We start from the raw sequence: 23,037 nt of genomic DNA on the forward strand, positions 1-23,037 counted from the left end.
TTATTATTATAATTGATCCGTAGATAAAGGTCTATGGTTTCGTAATATAATGACTATCTTGCTAGACTTTTATTGCTGTAACTTAATCACTTTCTACTGAGCGTCTGTTAGATCACAACACTAGAGTAGACTCGGCGCACTATAATTGTTCTTCACGTGCACAGTAGCCTAACTGAAATTTAAAACTGTTAAAAGAAAAGGCTTAATAAACTATTGCAAAGATACTGTATAATACACAGTCAATATTGCTTCCTCACTAAACAGCTGTGCTTCTAATTTTTACGATGTTTTTCATGAATGTATAACAACAATACAAAGAGCAATGTGTAACGTTTTACCATGAGTTAGTGCTACACTTATTGTCTCTTATTTTTTCCCCACTAAGGAATGTTTTTTTCACTAAATGTTCAGATTTTATAAAATTATTGTGCATTTGTGATTTTTCTAGGCTAAGTTTTTCTGAGTTATCCACTAATCTAGTTTACAATAGCATTTTTGTCATAGGTTATGGTCATATATAATTTTTTTTTTGTTGTTTTTCTTTATAATGAAGTTGTCTGTATTAAGTAGATTGTTTAACACACAAAATAGTGTGGTTTTTAGGGTTTTATTTAGTTATAATAAACAAAAAAAATGAAATAAATGTTTTATCCGATTAATCGATTAATCGAAAAAATAATCGTCCGATTAATCGATTATCAAAATAATCGTTAGTTGCAGCCCTAGATACGACTGAAATATTATATATCAGAGTAATTTTTATAAAACTGCAATGGCATATGTCATTTGTACATATATTGTTGCTTGTAATTTTAACATTTGTTTTGTAAATCGTAACTAAAAAATAGATTCTTAACTGGGGTGTAACGATAACCTCATGCCACAATTGTTAGAAATTGTGATGCTGATGGTTATTGCAATAATAAGCCAAAATAAGGTTTTATTTTTTTTAATTATTATTAAAATATTATTAAAATATTATCAGGACCCCCAAATATTCCCCCATTGCTTTATTATAAATTATATTCAACTTTATATATATATATATATATAAACATATATATATATATATATATAATATATGTGTGTATGAAAAGGTTCTTCATTATTTTTTATTATCCTTGTTTTCTTTTGGTATCTACTCCTTCAACAGGAAAAGATTATTATTATTATATCTCAATAAATATGACATAAATGCAAAAACATCTACTTCGCATTATATAACACTGGAATTAAAAACAAAACTGTAGAAAAACTATATTACCAAACCGTTCCCACTCTGAAATCTGACTGGATAAAGCACATTGTAAAATTATATTTGCACATAAATGTGACCGCATTATCATATTAATACAGCAACATTACTTGGCAACAACTAAAGCTCTGCAGTAATGTTGCTTTAGTTCTTCCGTGGCTTTTTTTAAAGGACAAATTGTATTCTTTATTTTAATCCACATTTTTCATCGCCCAGAACATGCGAATTACATAAAGCGGTCCAGCCCAACAAAAAGGCACACAAATATGTCCATCTGTAAACAATGTAGCAAAATCTCTACAAGTTGATACATTTCGACTGCCACTCTGTATTATACAATCATGCTGCCCGTCCCTATATTGTCTTTGTTCCTTTGTTGTTTTTAGCTTCAGTGTTGCTGTCATCTAAGCACTGCTTTTTGTGTGACCTTTGTTGGGCCTTTGAGACCTTGTAGTCATGAAGTGAAGCTGCTAGAGCTGGGTGCAAATGACAAAGACAAATAGAAAACTGAGGGATTCGAATAGGGAAAACCCAGCTGCCTCTTTGTAACTGTACTATAGGGACCGTGAGCTCCTCGGAGTCAAGAGGACCGGTTATAACCGGCTGGGCTCTGCCACTCCCCCCTCCATATCGCGGTCTGTTTCTCTCTCCAGCTTGCATGTCTTTCTCTGTGAACGGTCATCACATTTATTGGTACATGGTATACTTCTGGTATCTTTTGCATTTTATAACTTCATATCCAATGTTATCATAATGGAAGGAAAATGTTGACCATCTTAATTTAGCCATAGCCACACAATTCACCAGTTTTTCTATACGCACAGAACAGCGCCCAGAGATTAAGTCTTATTACAGTCAAGATGTGGGCGTCATGGATTTGCATCTGACGTAGACTAGTAGTAATCTAGTATATTGGGTTCTGTGATTGAATGTTTAATGAGATGAAGAGGTGATCAGGGTGTGTGGCAGGAAGAGAAGAACAAACGGGCTAAATATAGCCAGGCTTGAACACTAAACCATGTAGTATGAGGTTAAGAAGTCGCCACAAACAATGAACTTAAAACATTCCTCTTAAACAGCGTTATAGTTCCTAGTGTTCAGGTCGGATGTCGCCTTCATCAACAAACGCCGTTTTCTTGGCTCCATTAGTGTGAGGGGTAAATTCAATTCCCAGTAGTAATGTAAAACATTACCCGAGGCGTGAGCTTTGCTTGTCATTACACGAGAGTGATTTAACTGGCATCTTTCATAGACCAGACATGCTCTCTCCATCATAAATACCAAGAATGAGACGGTTGAACTTTCGTGATTCCTGAAAAACATCTAAAATCAGTTAGTCTTGGGCTCAAGGCTACATTGCTGAAAGACTTGCAGGTTTCAGTGTCCGTTATCCTGGTGAACTTGCTGATGACATTTTGAACATTACTGACAACTGTCATTTATGTAAGTGCGACATAAACAGTCATTTGTTTGAATCATCATGATATAAACCCTGTAAAAGATTGGGGTCCGTAAATTGTTTTAAGAAACTGTCACCCTCCGCTTAGAGCATGGATGTGAAGGCAAATGTATTGTACTAAACATTTATTTTATACAATTTATATTTTACAAAATATGTTTTACTCAAAAATCGCTATGAAATCAAAGCTACAGTATATGTTTAAGTTGAATATATATTCCTATGTTGTTGACGATTCCTGAGGTCGCGTAAAGTTCTTCAGTGCGAAAACCAAACCAAAACATTCTGAAATTATAAAATGTATCAAAACGTGAACTTTGATTCAGACCTTGGTGAGGACTTTCAGGTGTGAAGTTTAATCTAAGTTTAATCGAGCAATGCAAAAATATTTAGTAGTGTGAAAGTTGTAGCTTGGTGCCCATTTACATCAAAACTAGGCTAAGTTGTATTTTCCGCACGGCTTGTGCAACCGGCCCCAGGTGAAACCCACATTCCATTGAATGTTATGATGCAACAAATATGTCACAATATCATTCTATCTCAAAATATTCCAAAGTATGGCACTTTGAATCTTTCCGACAATAAGTGTTTTGTCAAGATTTTGAACATTTTTGATTTATAAAAGTTAAAAAAATAAATAAACTGTCCGTGCACACTTAAATCCTTAAAGCAGATTTAGAATATATAAAATAATAAGGCAGATTTATAAAATTTAAGATAAATGTTGTAATAGAAAACATCACACCGCATGATACGTAATGATACCTTCGAATGATACCTAATTTCTGATGACTACTAAAATATGTGAAAAATTACTAAAATGTGTTTTTTCGCAGGATGAATTTTGAGTGTTTAAGTTTTCGAATGATCCCTAATTTGTGGTGCTTACTAAAATGTGAAAAAAAGGCAATAAAAAAAGCACCAAACAATCCCGCTGGCGAATGGACAATTGTTGTCATAAGTGTTAAGACTTTTCAGTTTTTTTGACGTCGCCATCTTTTATTCTTTGGTCACTGTCGATTTGGTTACTTGTAAGAGTACGGGCTTGTACGTTCATACACTGACAGTGTTCGAGACGCTGCTTGAACGGGATGTTTCGAGACCCGCACCTGTAAGTAAATGCAGTTGTCAATCCCAAAAACTACCAGTGTGAACGTAGCTGTGGTCCGTACTTCATTTAAGAACACCATAATGTTTGGACACTGCAATATAATGCAAATTAAGGTCACGTTTAGCACTTTGTTGCATATATTTTGCATGCAATGGCTGCTTGAAGTCTGCAGCTCTGATATCACCCAGTGTGAGTGAGTGTCTTCTCTGGTGATTCTCTGTCAGGTCTGTGCTGCAGCCATTTTTAGCTCCTGCTTGTTGCGGAGGCAAGCGCCCTTAAAACGTGGCTAAAATGCAATGAAGCAGCTATGAATCATATCGGCTACGCAACACCATACATAGACAAATATCCTGTGTTAATTTAGTTATGAAAAATGTGCAGTGGAATGCAGCATGTGTAGGAGTTGGAAGCCCTGGTGAGACAACAGGAATCTCTCCTCCCAATCGGGAGGCACGTATCCCTCTCCCATAACCCCGTTTCTCCATTCAGGCGGAAGAGAACCTGAGGGAGCCGCAAGCCGAGCCGGTCCTCTTTACACGTTACGTAACCGCTGCTTCATTCAGTGAGGGGACCCCCGTTTGCACGAATCACTGTGCGGGAACACGGCTCCGCTCCCTCATCCAGTCCCCTCCCCTTTTGAGCCCGTTTGTTTAAACGGGAAAGGGACAAAGGCGCAAGGAACGGACAGACGTGGCAGCACAACAGACGTGTGCTGTTATTGCCAGAGAGCAATGCGCTCAGTGTAGAGGAAATACACCATCAAAGACTGAAGTGGCCGCTGCATTCATACACAGGGCTTGCTAACTGATATCTAGGTCAGATCATACACATTTGTGATAACCATTGTTTTTGTTTGTTTACCACATTTGCACTTAAATTCCGTTCCAATTTTAAGTGAATATGCATTTGCATTATTGTAGAGTTTGACTGAACGTGCATAGTTTGTCAACAATAATATATACCCTAAAAGAAAGTTTTTGGGTGAACTTTAAGGGTTCTTGCCTCTGAAACAAGCAGTAGAAGATACTCTCTCTCTCTTGCATATGATGATATCTGAGCCACAGACTTCAAGCAGACATTGCATGCAAAGTGATATCCAACAAAGTGACTTCAATTTGCATAATATTGCCAATTAAACTAGGGATGGGCATTTTTGTTCGATTCTAATTTTAAGTGAATGCTGAACATGCAATACAATGTTGTAGAGTTTGACTGGATGTGCATGGTTTGACAATAATATTTAAGTAAAAGATTAGTATAGATTAATATATCAGTAAAAGATTAAATAATTTACATTTTTTTGGGTGAACTAATTGATGGGATCAGTATTTGTTTTAATGAAAATAGAATTTGAGCAGAAAAGCTGAGAACAGGAGAGGGGAATGACATATGGTGGACTTAAACTGGCATCGCCTTCATGAGCACTAGGGCTGAGCTGTGTAACAGCTATGCAATACCGTTGGTTTATGCAATTTTTGACCATTTGAACTTAATCAGGTTACCTTTTAATGTGCAAAATGATTATTCAACAACAAGCATTACCAGATTTGTTTTTATATATTAAAGTTGTACAAAGCGCCTTTCCCAAACTCAAGGTTGCTGTGTACAGAAGGGCAATAATATAGACATAACAATATGCTTTAAAACATACACATAGTCTTGAAGGAGACTTGAAGGAACAAATAGTGATCATTTCGTTAGTTGTGGTGCTATCTATGACACTAAATGATCTGCCACCCATAGATGAGAGACAAACCCGAGGAACAAAGCTTGTGGACAGGTGTGTAGTGATGCAATGGAATGGCTGTCACTTAAGATTATTTGAGTAATTGGTCGATTTATTTTTGACAATTAAGCAAGTAATTGAATTTCTTTGTGGTGATAAAACTAGACCCAAGCAAATGATAGCCTTTAAAATGGCTTGCATATATAACAATAAGGCGATAATATTTGATTCAAATCAAGCATCATATAATTTTATATAACAACAATTATATATTATAACAAATGCATGGTGGTGGTGGTGGTTGTAACACTTTATAGCACGATCAAATAATTTTTTAATATTGGCCAAACAACATTTAGCTTAATCAAATGTCCACTTAATGGTTTTAATACATAGTGCAGCCTTAGAAAATCGACTAATAATGCGGTTCATGGATGCTTGCCCATGGAATGCACCACCTCTGGCTTTTTGCTGGTTACTCGACACCGCTAAATTGGAATCGGTGATTTTTCATTTTTTTTAAATCGAGTACTTGAGTTTAATCGAGAAATTGTGACAGCCTTAAATAGAACAATAAAATATGTATGTGTACCTTTACCCTTATTTAAAATGAGACTTTATATTACATCCCAGTATTAGAATCTCTTTTCTGCGGTCTTCAACTTTTATTTAATGTATTATTATGACTGCCACCCTATCTTTTAGTGCGATAAACAATAAGAGGCATGAATTGTCTTATTGTTTTAGTCAGTAATGCTCCCTTACTCTGCATTCAGTGAGTCACGTGTCTGTTTTTGCCAAGACTATAGAGCAGTTCCAGCGCTGTTGCAGGTGTGAGTGCTCACACAGGCCAGCACACGACTGCAGAGATGCTTCTGAGGTTTTTAAGCGTTGTGGAGGGAGGGCCTGGAATGCTTCCCACCTCATTGCCCGGACAACTCTGCGCCTCTCATTGCGGGCGCTTTTCCATAAGCAAACTGGATTCTGCCGGTTGGCACTGAGCGTATATGTTCTTCTCAGAATTAGGGCAGAGCAGAGAGAGAGGAACTCTCGTCACACAGGCTGACATGACAGATGGAGAGAGGGAGCAGGCGGGGGAGTCCGTTCAGTGAATCTGGAAAAACAGGCAGTGCAGTTTAGTATGAAAGAGAGCCAAAAGAGGCATGGTAAATTGGGGAAATGCACCGTGTGGGCCCCAGTGTTGTGTGCATTTACTTAAAGCATTTCCCTAGGTGTCTAACATGTAAATATTTGGGATTAGTGGTCGAAACTATGGGATTTTTAATGGCTGATGCAGCTACCAATATCTAAAGCAGATTGACCCATAATAATGCCTGTTGTCATTGCATTAAATACTTTTATGGTATGTTCACATTTGGCATGTTTGGTTTGATTAAAACGAACGAACCCTAGTGTGACTGCTCTGTTAGTGTGGTCCATTTGAATAACCGAACCCTGGTGCGCACTAAAAAGCAGACCAAGACCACTGAATATTTGGGTCCTGGTTCGCTTTCAATTGAACTCTGGTGCATTTGAATGAAATGTGAACACAACACGAACCAAAGACATGCAAAGTAACCAAAAACAGGGAATGATGCCCCTAAATGGACTGGTTTGAACCGAACGACACCCTTTAAACTCATATAAAATGTTGATCATCTTTTGAACTTTCTATTCATCCAACAATCACCAGTATATTAGAGTGATTTCTGATGGATCATGTGAAGACTGGAGTTATGGCTGCTGAAAATTTAGCCTAGCCAAAAAAATTAAATGGCAAAATATAATATCAGCAGATTTTCGGCTTAACACTATTTGAGAGAATTATTAATAACAAACTGCTTGGTGTTGGCTGTTTGGTATGTAGTTGCACATGAAACTGGAATGTCATGTTTTTAAAATAAAAATGAGCTGAGGTCAGGCCTGTTATCTCTTTTGCTGCTTTAGGGTAATTACTGTTCAGTCTGTGAACATGAACCCTGTTTCACCTGAGAACTGTGTACTTTTGGTCCCTTGCTGTTCACACACTACCTATCATATAGAGTTACAGTAGGAATGTTTTGTTAGTGTAAGTGCAGTCAGGAGATGCTTCTATATCACAGTGGGATGGATAGATGGATGGAGATAATGCAGTGCTCATACTGATATCAAAATTATAAGCATCAGCCTCAATGCTTTCTCTTCATGCCGTGAAATATCTCATTTGGAAAAACATTCACATACGTCCATTAAAAAACGGAGGGCTGCTGGGTGCTTTTGATCAGTTGTTTGGTTCGAAAGAAAAGTAGTTGTACAACTTTTTTTTTTTTTTCATAAAATCTATTTTAAATTAGTTTGTTGTATTTGGATTTGTGGTAAAGCACTTACTTTGTCTCAAAGCACTTATTCAATTCTAATTTATATTGACGCTGGCCATGTGTCAGACAAGGGCCCAAACATTTTAGTGTGAAAATGTACTAGTTTTACAGGATTCTGCTATATTAATCAAGTCCTTTTGACAACGTAAAAGCGCCATGTGGAGAACAGGCCAGCTTTAGCACACTTTTCATTTATGGTCTTGGTCTGAAATATTGCTACATCTTGACCGTGTCTGCAAACATACCGAAAAGCCCACAAATCGCATTAGGAGCTCGAGTGGAAGTAATACGCGTGCTTGACTGGCTGTGTGCATCAAGAACATAGTGTACTATGTAAACAACCCCCCTCTCAGATCCTCTTCAATTCGCCTATATCCCCGCTATTGTCTCGCTCGATCAGCCCCAACCAGCTGGAGCTTAACCGCACCATCAATGGCTGTTTGTCTCTGGCAGTTTAAAGTGTTCACTTGAGAAAAGTGCATTTATAAAGTGGTGAAAGCTACAATATATTGCGTGCAATTGGGCTATAAGGTGCGCACAATGCAAAATAACATGGGTGTGTAAATTTCCAGAGTCTTGCGTCTCTACAGTGCCTCGTCTGTCACTTTATATAAAGGCTACAGTGCGTCCAGACAAAGGGAGAGGGCGGACCGGTGCAGTTTTGGTTTAACAGCGGCAAGGCAAGAAGGCTTCTACTATTCTAGCCGCAGGCCTTCATGCTTTTTTGTAGTGGAAACTACTTCAATGAGTCGTCCCAGGTCTTTTCCTGTTTTGCTTTTGGGATAATCCTGTTAATTCCTGGTTTCACTCCACATAATTCTTATACCCGTTCCTGCTGTCTGTACAGTACTAACTGTTACATAACCACAAATGTGTGAGGAAGTCGGTGACCATTCACACTTCCCTAAACACTGGAGGAATAAAAAACCTGTGCTCCATGCAGAAGCAAATGATTTTCCCTTTTAAAAGACATTTCATTTAAGAGTAAATTGTGAAATTTTTAATTGCACAAAGTGCACATTTGCTCCTCTTATTCATCGTATTGAGTCATTCTGGGCAGTAAATGTGCACCCGTGCACTGAAGCTGTGTTCTCACATGCTTCTTTTCTTGCTCATGGAGTGAAACTTGCTGAGGTTGTCCAGTCTATTCTGTGTGTGCTGCACTGTCAGAGCTGGAGAATACAGGATGAAGCTCTGTTGTGCAACCTGCTGCTGTCAGCCCAATCGGCAAAATGGCACTTTCTCTCTCCCGCAGAGTGGCCTTCGTTTATTCATGTCGAAATCCCACAATGTGATCTCACCAATCTTCCCAGCTATACCATGTTCACGAGATGTGCCTCTCAACCAGTTCGAAGTTCGTGTAATTTGAATAGTGTTCTTGCATTGTTAATTTTAACGTTTTTTACTATTATTATTTTATAATTACTATTTGTTTCCAACTTGTGTAGTATTATGCAGGGTACACATTGATTCAGAGGTCTAATGTGTTATATTGGTGGACCGTTTCAGATGGCGTTGTGCCGTACTATTGTGAATCGGGCAAAAACCATAAACTAGGGTCAGGTTGAAGACTGTGGAGAATGGCATCTGCACTCTTGACTCAGATTAGTTACAGACACTGAGGGTTGCCTAGGGACAGTCCTGTCTTTTTTAAATACACGGTTTGTTTCTATAAATTCTGCGGCGCTGAAGGCTCGTGAGTATCGGGGAGCTGGCGACAGAGCTTCTGTAAGCATCAGTCCTCATCTGCACAGCTGTTTAAACAGTGTCCATTTCAGCTCCTCTCTCTAGGCTCATATTCAAATCATGGTAGTCTATTTTACATGTAAATATTGAGGCTGTTCAGTTCTTCTCAGGCTTAGACTGCCATGATTGTCAAGCGATAAATGGTCACTCATGTCTCTTGCTTAAAGGAGTAGTTCACTTTTGAAAACTTTTGCTGATAATTTACTCACCCCCATGTCATCCAAGATGTCCATGTCTTTCTTTCTTCAGTCGGAAAGAAATTTAAGGTTTTTGATGAAAACATTCCTGGATTTTTCTCCATATATATAATGCACTTCAGTGTGAACCAAACGGTTCAAGGTCCAAAAGACAGTTTCAGTACAAAGGGCTTTAAACGATACCAGACGATGAATAAGGGACTTATCAAGCGAAACGATCGCTCATTTAAAAAAAAAAAAAAAAAAAAAGTTTAAGTTTTATTAGCTCAAATGCTCACCTTGCTCTGTACAGTACTGCGATGCATGTTTGTGACTCTCCTGTTCGAACTTGTTCATCAAAATGAACAAATCTTTTTCTGAGTCAATTCATTCGTTTCGTTCGTTGAATGAACCAAATGACTCCAAGATTCGTTCATTTTGATGAACAGGAGAGTCACAACGTGCACTAGAAAATAATAAATTATCATTTAATAATAAATGTTTTAAACATTTAATTTATTTTTACATTTTTAATTGTTGAGGCACCATCATGTCCACTAGAGATGGCAACTGGTAATGCATTAAAATGTTGGATTAGGCAAAATGTGAAACTGTGAAGCCCGTATGGAATCATGTGCATTATAAGGCATTATCATAATGCATTATCATCATGTAAGCTGCACTGTGGACTTAAAATGAACTATTTAAATACACGCCTATTTTGAGGTCATATAGAGTGCTCTCATAGTGCACTACTGCATCAGAAACAGTCAAGTGCACATTTGGTAGTCTCTTTATATTCAATTCTTTGTCCCATAAGAAGTGCTGTATGAAATTAATATAAAACATAATTTGTTAAATAACATGACTTGAAATTTAAAGAGTACAATGATTAATATCTCAGACTATTGTGATCCGCTTATTATGTAATGATAGCCACAAGCCTGTTTAGTGAGTATTTTATTCACAGTGCAATGCAGTGAACTATAATACCAGACAGAAGATCACTGCCTTTTGAGTTAAGATTCTGAAGTATTTTGAAGGCTTGATTGTAATCCACTTGAGCTTTAGTCAGTCAAGTTGAAGTTCTGCAGCGGTGTTCATTCAGATCAGCTGTCTGTAGGCAACAGAAAGATGCAAGTACAGCAGCTTCACAATGCCATTCAAAGCTGTCACTGAGTGTTATTTGAACAGGTAAAATCCCTCCCAATGTTGGGATCCATGTTGTTTTTACTGCCAGCCGCCTAAGCTGAGAGACGTGTGTGCATGTTTCACCAGCCGCACACGCTGTAAGCCTGCATCGGGCTACGAGACTGATGAGAAGTGACAAGATAAGTCCCGGCTCAAGTGCAGGGGCCCGTCTCTCCTCTCCACAGGGGAGAAATGCACGCTTCTGTGCCGGGAAAATAGAGAGGAGAAGAAAAACATTGGGACGGGATAGGTTTTGATAGCCGTTGAGGGTTTCGAGGAAGGCAGCCTCCCCGAGAGCACGGGTGCGTGCGAGAAGCCATCATTGGGAATATTTTAATCTGTTGCTGGTTTATGTAACAGTCACGTGACCATGACAGTGACGTGACATCACAGCTTGCCCTACTCTTGTTTTCACTCAATCGTTCACGAATCTCCCTATATGCACAAAGGCAGTATAGTGAAGACGAACGGAGACTGGACCACAGAGCTATAACCAGGTCTTGTGGTGGTTCAGCTTTTACGACTGCTGGAGAAGATAAAGGGAGTGAAACAGTGGCCATGCCTCTTTGTGGATGTGCACGTGTGCGTTTTTGAGTCGTGTGAGGAACAGAGGAGCAATTCTGTGTTTGGAGGGCCGCTGATCGACATCAATGAGAGAAACGGTCCTTCCAGTTCACGGCCGAGACGAAATGGCCATGAAGCTTTTGTTCTGGGAATTAGAGCAGCATTTGAAAAGGTAAAGTGTGTGTTTACACTACCATATATATTAGATGTGAGACACAGCATTTTCTATTCATATGTTTTCTGATTCTTTTTAGGGAGATATTTTAAACCAAGATGCAAATGCATGACATCATGAATGAAAAGTGTGGCATGTATTTGTTGGAGAGTCTCAGGGGGTCTTTGTTCCTCTGAGCATCATATGTGTGTCAGATTATTCTGGTAATTTTAATGAGGAAATCAAATTCAGTCTGTTAATTTATGTGCAATGAAGTTAAATCGAGAGAATCAAAGTATACTTTGGGTTACAGAAGGAATGTTTAGTGCAAACTAATATTTGGTGGATTGAAATGCTTTTAGATTGTCAAATGTCTCCAATATTTACGTATTTCCTGTCAGGTGTCATTTGAAATTCATTTACATTTACACATGGCATAGGCTTTTATCCAAAGAAACTTCCATTGCATTCAAAATTGTTTTTTGTTAATGTATTCGCTGGGTATTGAACCCATGATTTGGGCGTTTCAAGAGCAATGATCTTCCGTTCGAGCTACAATTAAACTTTAAGTGGAAAGGGTAGATGGATGATTTGTTCTGTTGACCTTTGAACCAGGTTTCTGGACAGAAGCTTCTTTATCAATGACAAGATGTTCTTGTTCATTATGTTGAGTACTCTCGTTCCAGAGAACCTTCTACTGGTCCAATCAGGTGTTCATATAAATTGTCATAGCTTCAGGTACTAAGCCGGAGTAAATGGTCTGTTTTTTTAATTGTGACTTTCAATAGTGAGATGGCGAACTGTGATCGCCAAACAAAGATGTCAATAAAAAGGTAGGTGTCGTTTAGTTGAGCACACTGAATGGTGATAGTGTGAGGTCATGTCATGGACAGCAGAGGTATATTTGGACTTCATAATTGCTTAAATCCACTTCCAGTCAAAGAGACTGGAACAGCTAACAGCGTCCTGAGTAGCTTAACTTGGGGCTTCATTTGGTGTGCACTTAATTAGGATAAGTGATCTATTTTTACTGGATGCAAGCGTACACTTGGTTTAAACATTACAGCAGTGCTAAATCCCACTGCTGTTTTCAAAGGTTTGTCATTAGTGGGCAGGACTTATGCAATGTTTCAGAGGAACTGAGGATGTCTGTTGTCATTTGGCTGGAAATGATCCTGTGAGCGCAATGAAGCATTCATCTGAGCTTTACCGGTTGGGTGTTTCACTACCTTTATTATTAATCCATGTGTGGATGATGGTACACACCTTTACAACAGAAATTAACCAACCTAACCACAATCATTACTCAAGATGACAGCGTGTTGAAACTGCAAAGCTGATGTAACTGTGGATTGTGAAATATCCACATCTTATATGCAAAGTAAGGCGCATTATTAATATTATTATTATTACACATCTTTGTTGCCAGATATTTTAATTAAAAAAAAAAACTAAACAAAAAATGTTTAACTTATGTTAACCTTTCTCCTTATCTAAAAAACGTAAGGCGCATTCTTAATATTATTATTATTGCACATCGTTGTTGCCAGATATTTTAATAAAAAAAAAAAAACTAAACAAAAAAATGTTGATAACTTATGTTAACCTTTCTCCTCATCTAAAAAAATAAATAAATAAGTTTGTGGTTATTGTTGGAGATTTTCTAATTTTTCCACTAAGTCTTCATTATGCCATTACAACTGAAGTAGCGACAGATATTTTGTTCTATATTGTGGCATACACCCAAGTGAAATGGATCATCGGAAAACACAAAAATGTATGTCCTTGGTTCTGTCCATCAGCTCTGCCTCCATTTAATTTACAGCCGAAGGCGAGCTTGCATTCGATTGTAAGAAAGAGGCGCGCTTAAGCGGACTAAGTGATTGGAGAAGTCCAGCATGCGTCACTGGAGAGAAGTGTCATTTCACTGAAAGATTGACTAATGACATTGTGATTAAGAATTACAGGTCAAAACATGCATGAATTGTTCACAATAAAATTAATAATGTGCATTTAGAAAATATAATTTTCATTTCATGCTTTGAAAGCTGTATAGCTAAGTCCCACACAGGTAAAAAGTTTGAGATATATCATCGTTTCTTCACCATAGTGTGAGATGTATAACTGTCCTGTTGAATTAGTGTGTTTGGGTTTAGTTTGCTCTTCTCTCTTCTGCAACTGATTTGGCATCACACTGAGCCTTGAGTTGCAAACCAAGCACATGTGCAGGCGCAGATAATATGAAGCACGCTGATGTGTAGTTAAACACGTTAATTAAAGCTCACATGAGATTAGTTAGCATAGGGGACCGAGTTTTATCTGAACATGCTGTAGGCTTGATGCTTTCTGCTTTAAGACCTCAGCAACCAGATAGATGAACACACAGGAACACATGTGTACAAATAGCCTAATAGTTTGAATATTTGAAAATGTATGGAAAAATGTGGTGAAGTATCTGTTAAATTGATGGAGAAATTAATGACTGAATTTTTATGAGAACTATCACGGTTTAAGCACATTCAGGGTTTTCAGAGATACCAAATGTTTTGAGGTTTCACCATGACAATAACTTTTCCTTTGTCTTTAAATATGACTGATATTAATTTAGTGATCAAATTTAGCACACTTATGGAAATATCATCATATTTTGTAATTAAAATTGAAGTCAAGATGTTTGTCATAAATCCATCTCGGGAAAAAGTTATGGTTTAAAATCAAAATATGACTTTGTACATGTCCACTGTAGTGGTGGACACACACGGACTTAAAGCATGTTTGTCAGACATTTTGGGACATGAGTGAATAGGAAAATAATTTATTATAAAATATTCCTATGAAATATTAGATGTAATAAAATGAGAAGTGTCATAATTGGCAACATTTTTATAATATTTTGACATGAGAATATTTTATATGCAAATAAGATGCATTTTATAGATGCATTGTATTAAAGGGGACTTCCCAATTTTATCCACATATTGCATTAAGTAAAATAATAATTAATTCCATTATGTCTTTCATAACATGTTTGAGAATCATCTTTAAACATAATTTGTTTAAAAAAAAATTCCTGAAACCTAAAAAATGATTGGTGGAAAAAAATCCTTTTGTGTTTGCCCACTCTAAACAATGTAGCTGAAATAGTCAATACCAAAACTTTTTTTTTTTCTGGTTCTCAGGAAGATATGACGTTTTATCGGTAAAATGTTTCTTACTGGAAGTCCCTGGGGCAGTTAAAGGTCCTGATGGGGGCTCCAGTGGTCTTTGTAAAGGTGGAAACCCCTGCTTTAGGGATTCAGTCCACTGCAGTTCCGCTGGTTGCCGATAAGTGGCGGCATGTTAACACGGTGCTCAAAGCATAGGCAATTGCCCTTCAAATATTGTTTTCCCCATGAATTCAAATGTATAAAAACTGGAAAATATTTTTTCAGAAATCAGTATTTTACAAAAAAAAAAAAAAATCTCCCCCAGAAGGATCGTGCAAATGATTTAACGTGTAGAAACAATATTTCTGCCTGCATTATGTAGTAAAATAGATGCTGAGTAATAGAAATGGGCTGTTAGGAGCTGTTGGTGCCTTGAGACTTCTGATGGAAATAACATCAACTCGCTTCAACCGGATTGTCGAACAAGGCAAGTATAATAAATTATCCAGAGCGAGTCGGAAGAGCGTCAAATGGGGCGTTGCTGCATATATTAGTCAAATCCCCCTGCTCTCCGCCAATGGCGTGCTCAGCTGCGCTGGTGTAAAATATATTATGCAAATAGCCCAGGCTGCAGATATTCACCAGCGCAGAGATGAGCTGACCTTGGAGTTTCTTTGTGCTGCGGCACTGGATGTACGGTCTCTTGATAAAGCGAGCTTTTCTGCTGGGGAGTCACGGCACAATATCCCTGCAAACACACACAAAGGATGTAATGCTCGAAAGGCTGTAGGAAGGACACGCGCTCGCTTCCCTGCCCGGTTTCATATGGACGCAATAGCATGAATTCTCCATGCTATTCCGTGGCGATGGATCTTGGTGTTTGTCAGCTTAGAAATTTCTCAATATCTTTTCTCTCGTCGTTGTTGGGGACAGAGACTTCTTCCGTCAAGCTCGACAATAGGTAAAATGTCAGACTTGTTATGCTCGTGAGAGGCTAAAGCTCGTGTCATGTATTGTGCGGTGAAATTTAAAATATACGCGATGCTGTTTTGGAGAATTCGTCTCATTTAACGTTAAATCACAGCTGAGCGTTGTGATGGCTGGTTTTGCTTCGGTCCTAAGCTGTAACGTTAAGCAGCTTGCCCTGCTGCTTCAGTTCGCTGGCACTCACAGTCTCTGAAAGATGGTGCTGAATGAGTATATAAGTGTATCTTTCTGTAAGTTAGAAGCGACAGAATACAGTGGCGCTTGACGTGTTCTAGAGGGTTCTACAGAAAACATTGTAGCATGTGGAATATAACATTAACATTATCTTGAACGATGATTTTCGACGTTTTATTTGTTTAGGGTGATGTTGTTATACTGTTGCCATAGTTTCTCGTGTAATTAAGTGACGTTAGTGAAGTAACGTTTCTCCTTTTCCCCCACAGCTCATCGGGTGCCAGTGTTGTGGCCATAGACAACAAAATTGAACAAGCGATGGTAAGTCATTTTGCTTTTCTCATCATTAATAGTGCATTTCAAACAGATAACGTTATTTAGTTTACATGATGTAAGCAGTCTATCGAGTTGCATCAGTGCAAGGTGAATGAATTATGTAATCATCATCAAATGATTGTTGTTCTGTCATTATGGCAGCGTCGATTCAGTGACGTTTTATTGTTTTGAACATGGGAAGCTTTCGCTCTACTAGACTAGTCCAGGTTTAGTTTGTATTGAAAAGCTGATAAGAAAACGAGAGTTTGGTGTTTGTTTGCCTGCGTGCGTGCTCACGCGATCTGTGCTCCTTGTTACTGTTGCTAGGCAAACCCCAAAGCTTTTACGCCTAGTTAAAAATATCTCGGCTTCAGATTGGCCTGACGCGGTGTGGGACGGCCATTTTGTCGGTTTAGTGACGCCGAGCAGCGCCATAAAGGGAGGGGGAGGGACTGTGGGTGTCGAGTAGAAGCAGGTTAAAGGGATAGTTCACCCGAAAATGAAAATTTTGTCATTTACTCGCCCTCATGTTGTTCCAAACCTGTGTGAGTTTCTTTCTTCGGCTGAACATAAAAAAAAGATATTTTGAAGTATGATGGTAACAAGACGGTTGACGGTAGCCATTGACTTCCATAGTAGGGAAAAAAAACTATGTAAAACTGTCTGGTCAAAATATCATCTTGTGTTCAACCAAAGAAAGAAAACCTCCCTAAAACTGTGAACACGGCACCTCAGAGGAGATTTGTGTTTCCACATAACAATATGATGCATGTAATAAATTAAAAATGGTTTTAGTTTTGTTTCAGGTTTAAATGAACAAAAAGAAAGATATGAAAATAACGCTTTGCTGTCCACTTTCAGGATCTTGTGAAGAGTCACTTGATGTATGCTGTCCGTGAGGAAGTGGAAGTGTTGAAAGAACAGATTAAAGAACTGATTGAGAGAAATTCTCAACTGGAACAAGAAAACAACCTGCTGAAGAACCTGGCCAGCCCGGAGCAGCTCGCACAGTTCCAGGCTCAAGTCCAGACCGGCTCGCCCCCGTCGTCCTCCTCCACGCAAGGAGCGCAGCAGCCGCCCGCCCCGTCGGCCCAACTGGCAGCACAAAACTCTGGACCTTCGGCGTAGCGCAGGATGAAAGTTCCCGTTGAGGGCGACGGAGTGTCTCGAACCGTAAAGGAAACGGACTGAAGCTTATGAACAAACATGCCTCATTCACATGTTAGACTTTTGAAATTTGCACACCTTTCAAAACTTGACGCATGTCGATCCGAGGTGATTTATACACCGGTGACAATCCAGTTGGCTGAGGTTGGGACGTTTGCAAAATCCACAGAATGTGATTGTCAGATGGAAGAAAAGCAATCGGAGAGGACACGATATAAAGAATCACTGTGCCTGTGTCTAAAGTCATGTTGGTTTTCAGTCATGTCTCCCTTACCTTTGTAGTGTAAATGCTGACAGCGGTCTTTTTAGACTGCGAGCTTCTAGTAAAGCAAGCACTTTTCTGGTGACAAATGTGATGAAACTTTGAAGATCTGCCAATCTGTGCCCCAGCTGGCATGGGGAAGGCAGACGCATCGATGACGTTCATAGTTGCATTGAGGTAATCATGATACTCTTTTGAATGAAGAAAACGAGGAGGCATGATGCTTAAAATCTGCATTCGTTCTCTGCGCAGTGAGAACGATGGATGAGACGCAAGCTGAATTTGGAGGTGGATGGGCTGTATATTATTGTATGATTAGTGTAAGTATTTTGTAAAATAGCGATATCATGTGAAGCGGTTAAAGAGACACTATATAGGTTGTACATATTTAAAGGGTAGCGAGGTAGTTGGAGGAGACCACATCCTTTTTTTATGCCGTTAAGCCGGATCACTCTTACGATATTTATCTGACAAATGGAGAAGAAAAAAAACCTACTCATCTAACACCCGCTGTACACTACTTTGTTCACTTGAGATGATTTTGAAGTATTACAACCATGTGATTTCTGTTTTCAGTTTGGACAGTTAAGTATTCTGGATCAATCTATTAACTTACAGTTACTCTTGACTATCATATAGCTGACATGGATTTGCATTGTGTACAACTTGTATGCTTATGTTTCTGTGCATGTTCTCAAACCAGGAGATAAGTTGTAAAATACTGTAATTGCACTTGCCAGTTGCACTTCACAACTCTCAATAAAGTCATGTTTGTGAGAAAAATCCTTGAGATGCTTAAGCTTGTGTGGCATGCCAGGTGCATTCATTTAACCGGACTAGGGTTGATCATAGGACAGGGATTTGGTGAGGGTTTATATCATTACTGTAGTAGTAATTACGATTACTACTAGTACTGTAGTCACGTTAAAATCATTGTTTCTTGAAGACGTCATGAAACGGAAGTATAGACGGATTATTTCTTCTATGTTGTGAGCTACACCTGAGTGTAACGGATTATTGTAAAAAAAAAAAAAAAAAAAAAGTGTAAATTTAATGTCGTTTTCACTGGAAGATAGAGTTCTATTTCGTTTTAAAAATCTAAAAAATAGATTGTTCACAATAAGATCAATAACATGCTTTTAGAAAATGTTAAAGTTTAATCTTTGAACTGTTTAATGAATAATGGCTATATACCAGATGGGAATTTAACAATTATCTTATATAAATAAGTCCCTCTTTATGATGCTTGAAAATTTTAAATGATTTGAATTGAATTTCTCTTCAGTTATTCAATGTTTTCTTAGGGACTAGATGGGGGGAAAAAGGGTCAAGGTGACACAAACTTCATGGGATAGCTCATCCAAAAAGGAACATTTTATCCTTTACTTGCCCTCAAGTTGTTCTAAACCCATATGAGTTTATTTCTTCTGTTGAACATAAAGGAAGATATTTTGAAGAATGTTTGTAACCAGACAGTTGACTGTGACCATTGTACCTACTATAGAAGTCAATGGGTGTCAACTGTTTGACAACCAACATTTATTCAAAATATCATCTTTTTGTGTTCAACAGAGTTTGGAACAACATGAGAGTGAGCAAATGATTTTGATGAACTATCCCTTACATAAAGATCCCTGATCCAGTGGGGTCGCCTGTGCCGTAGTGTGCGATCTGCTAATTTTACATGACAAATCATAATCTACTGTCTGTAACATTCATGACAGATTACATAATGACAAAGTTTTGAAATGTTAACGAGGCATTATCCAAAAGTGTTTGACGTTTATTTGAAAAAGGCTCACGCAAACACAGTTTAAATAGAGAAATAGATCATGGCAATCATCAATCACAAATAAATATGATGTCAACAACAAAAATGCTTCTGTAGAAAAGCATGTGTTCCCTTCATCCAGGAACACTGTAAACATGTGTGACAATGTCATGTAGTTCTGTACATTAGATCCAGCTCAGCACACGAGCCTCTGACCCACGCCGAGGACGACTTCAACCTTCCAGTCTTCCTTCAGTTTGTATCCGATCACACGAACAATCTCATTCAGATGTAGGGCAGGGTATGTGATCAACACTGGGACTCACATTCCCATTCGGATACTTTGAATTATCTGAAAAATGGCTGAGAACAAGAAAGAAAAATGATAGAATCAGCAGGAATAGCAATCAGCACAGATAATCTAAAAATTAAAAAAAAAAAAAATTAAAACTTTAATATTACCTGATCCACAGACAACAAATACAAAGAGTGCCAGAAGCCATGGCCCCACCGGATATTTCTCCTCCTGCGGTCGCTGAAACAGTGAAAGTTGAAATGTTTCATAAATAAAAAAATCTATATGTCATAATAAACAAAACAAGCTGTGGTATCTGTTTACACATGACACATGTGTCTACATGATCACAGTAACAAAAAAACAAAACATGAAAACTTCATTTGTCCATACACAAAATTAGTTTTGTGCATCATTTTGTTTGCATCATGATATACCTAAAAGCCATTTTATCTAATACAGCCATTTCAGCTATTTATCTTTATATACAGGGGTTGGACAATGAAACTGAAACATGGTTTTAAACCATGCACAATATGATGTAGGGCCTCCTTTTGGGGCCAATACAGCATCATTTCATCTTGAGAATGACAGACGACAAGTCCTTTGGGATTTTGAGCCGTTCCTCTTCCAGAACAGTTGCCAGGCCCATATGTGATGCTGGTGGAAGAAAACGTTTCCAAACTCACTCCTCTAAAATATCCCAAAGTGACTCAAAAATATTTAGATCTGGTGACTGGTGACATAGCAGATGTTCAACTTCACTTTCATGTTCATCAAAGCATTCTGTCACCCGCTGTGTATTGGTGCGTTATCATGCTGATGCATGGCAACCCCTTCAGTGTTCAATGTTGGAAACATTAGGTGCACATTATCCTCTAGAATGGTTTGATAGTCCTTGGCAGTGACACCGTGTCCATCAAGCACAAAAGGGAATGCCACGATATTGCAGCCCAAACTAGCACTTATCCACCCTGTGCTTCACTCTGGGCAGCAACAGTCCAGGTGTTCAGCCTCTCTGGATCTTTTCCACACCATAACTAAAACAGATGTGGGGAAGACAGTGAAGGTGGACTCATCAGAGAACAATACATGTTTCTGTCCACAGCCCAAGATCTGCACTGTTGGCACCACTGAAACAGACTTGTGGCATTGGAACGAGTGACCAAATGTTTGGCTATAGCAGCCCGACATGGACTCTGTGGAGCTCCAGATGAACAGTTTTGGCAGCAACATGAGAATTGAGGTGCACACTTACTTCTGCAGTGAGTTGGATAGCTGTGGTTTAATTTATTTTTTTGCCGACATTACCCTGGATCCCACAGTTTCCCTCTTGATAAACCACAAAGAGTTGCTGTCCTGGTCATAGATGAGCCAGCGAGACCAGCATCAACACATGTATCCTCTTGGAGATGTGATACCAGTTCAAAAGACTCTTTTGAACTGGTATCACATCTCCCATTATGTTGTGTGTGGATTGCAATACAGCTGTGCTATTGTTCTGCTATTTCAATCTTGACACTCTGCTCTTACTGATGGAATGCAAAAAATCTGTCAAGTTTGTATAGTTGTGAAACCTCCAACACTATATTGGCCAGTGTTTCAGTTTCATTGATAAACCCCTGTGTGTGCGCGTGTGTATATATATATATATATATATATATATATATATATAGGCTAGAAACACAGAATTCAGTTCTCTTTCTTATTTATTGCAAAGTGCTCGTCTCTGCGAGTATCCTTGTAAACACAGTCGTTCGTAAACTGATCCACATAAGACATGTTAAATGTTAATAATCACTATCATATTCCAGTCATGATGGCCGAAATACTTATTAACGTACTTCATCATTTGGATCTTCATCAAGCATTAACCCATGCCACATTCTCACATAAATACTGCAGCTTGCCATACAGGGCAAAATGATTTCATTGATGCCTATGACAGATGTAGTGACCCGGTTAAACTGCACCTGTAAAAGGGAGGGTCACTTATGGTCAGAGATTCATCAGTTTGTACAACTGTAGCCATGGCAACAACACAGGCGTCAACGTTAACTAAATCTGGTTTGCAATCATAATGACTCAATAAAGCTTATTAAGCAGATTGTGATTATGTAAAACAATAGCACGTTTACGCTGCATGCGAATTACGCCTAATTTCAGATGATCCCCGATACTGGAAATAATTACTAGGTGAAGAATTAACGTTAGACTTGCACTCGCCTCATATGATGTTGGAATAAAACCATCGATAAAACTGATAATGGCTTCGAAATGAGTCATGATAACCCCAAATCATGCACATTAAAAACGAAATCCATACATAAATGACACTAGCATCATTCGTTTACGTTTATACAGACGACAAACGACCGTCTTACCAGGGTCTTCGCCACGTTCCCCCTCTGAGTGATGTTTTTGCTGTGCTTCTCGTTTGCCATACGGATTCTTTGTTTTGCTACCATCTTCCGAGCCAGCGTATATGTATAAATTCAACGCTACAGTAAATCAAATATATTGCTTTATCTGAGGTGATGCTTCAGTCCCCTTTCCCTGCACCTGCTCCCCTAAACCGATTTATGCGGGACGGAAGTGCGCCTCCATGTAGACTAACAACGTAGAGGGACGCGCTCGCACTTTAGCCAAGCTCCATCTCACAGCTCCATTGAACTGCATATATCTATGCTTTTCCTTGAAATATATATATATATATATATATATATATATATATATATATATATATATATATATATATATATATATATATATATATATATATATATATATATATATATGACAACTGAACTTAAAACTTTGATTTGTTACACTCTAAAGGTTAATATAACAATATAAATATGAATAAAAATTATAATGAATAATAACAATAATAAATATGAGAACTAAATAAACATGGTATTCCCTGCTGGGAAATCCAGCTGAAACTGGTGTTTGTTTTGGAACATGGTAGTTCCACCTGGCTGTTTATTAGCTGATTCAAGCTGGTCACTAACTAGTTATTATTAGCAGGTAAGCTAGTCACTATCTAGCCCAAGCTGGTCACTAGATGGACCATGTTGGCTATAGTCTAAAATGATTATTAGCATGTCTAATCAGAAAGCACTATATGTCTGCAAGATGTCTGTTAAAGATCACTTCATCTGGAAAGCATCTGCTGTTT

At 38.2% G+C, this 23,037-nt stretch overlaps 2 protein-coding genes across 3 annotated transcripts in view; one reads left to right on the plus strand and one right to left on the minus strand.

Annotated features, from left to right (window-relative positions):
- Window positions 1–18,573, plus strand: part of tsc22d1 (TSC22 domain family, member 1) — a 46,443-nt gene extending 27,870 nt beyond the window's left edge. Inside the window, exons 1-3 of one of the 2 annotated variants that reach the window (XM_039683178.2) lie at window positions 11,466–11,757; window positions 16,316–16,367; window positions 17,223–18,573. In XM_039683178.2, coding sequence (XP_039539112.1) covers window positions 11,672–11,757; window positions 16,316–16,367; window positions 17,223–17,489 — 405 coding nt within the window. In that variant the 5' untranslated portion in view covers window positions 11,466–11,671 and the 3' untranslated portion in view covers window positions 17,490–18,573. Of the gene's footprint in view, window positions 1–11,465; window positions 11,758–16,315; window positions 16,368–17,222 lie in introns of those variants that run through there. The other variant, XM_039683176.2, reaches the window with a different exon arrangement.
- Window positions 18,574–18,926: 353 nt separating this feature from the next.
- Window positions 18,927–22,525, minus strand: serp2 (stress-associated endoplasmic reticulum protein family member 2). The gene is made up of 3 exons (XM_039683179.2): window positions 22,241–22,525; window positions 20,024–20,096; window positions 18,927–19,924 (listed from the first exon to the last, which is right to left on the minus strand). Exons 1-3 carry the CDS (start codon window positions 22,322–22,324, stop codon window positions 19,884–19,886), a joined length of 198 nt encoding a protein of 65 aa, XP_039539113.1. The 5' UTR covers window positions 22,325–22,525; the 3' UTR covers window positions 18,927–19,883.
- Between the last annotated feature and the right edge of the window lie 512 nt (window positions 22,526–23,037).

Source organism: Pimephales promelas, chromosome 7 (assembly GCF_988280905.1).
Source record: "Pimephales promelas chromosome 7, fPimPro1.hap1.1, whole genome shotgun sequence".
In the NCBI taxonomy this organism is placed as follows: domain Eukaryota; kingdom Metazoa; phylum Chordata; class Actinopteri; order Cypriniformes; family Leuciscidae; genus Pimephales; species Pimephales promelas.

Bases quoted from the DNA above. Each gene is read 5' to 3' on its own strand.
- serp2 (XM_039683179.2), bottom strand. From the start codon at position 22,324: ATGGTAGCAAAACAAAGAATCCGTATGGCAAACGAGAAGCACAGCAAA. The intron at 20,097-22,240 runs GTAAGACGGTCG...TCACTGTTTCAG, and splicing joins GGAACGTGGCGAAGACCCTG to CGACCGCAGGAGGAGAAATA. The intron at 19,925-20,023 runs GTAATATTAAAG...TCTTGTTCTCAG, and splicing joins ATTTGTTGTCTGTGGATCAG to CCATTTTTCAGATAATTCAA.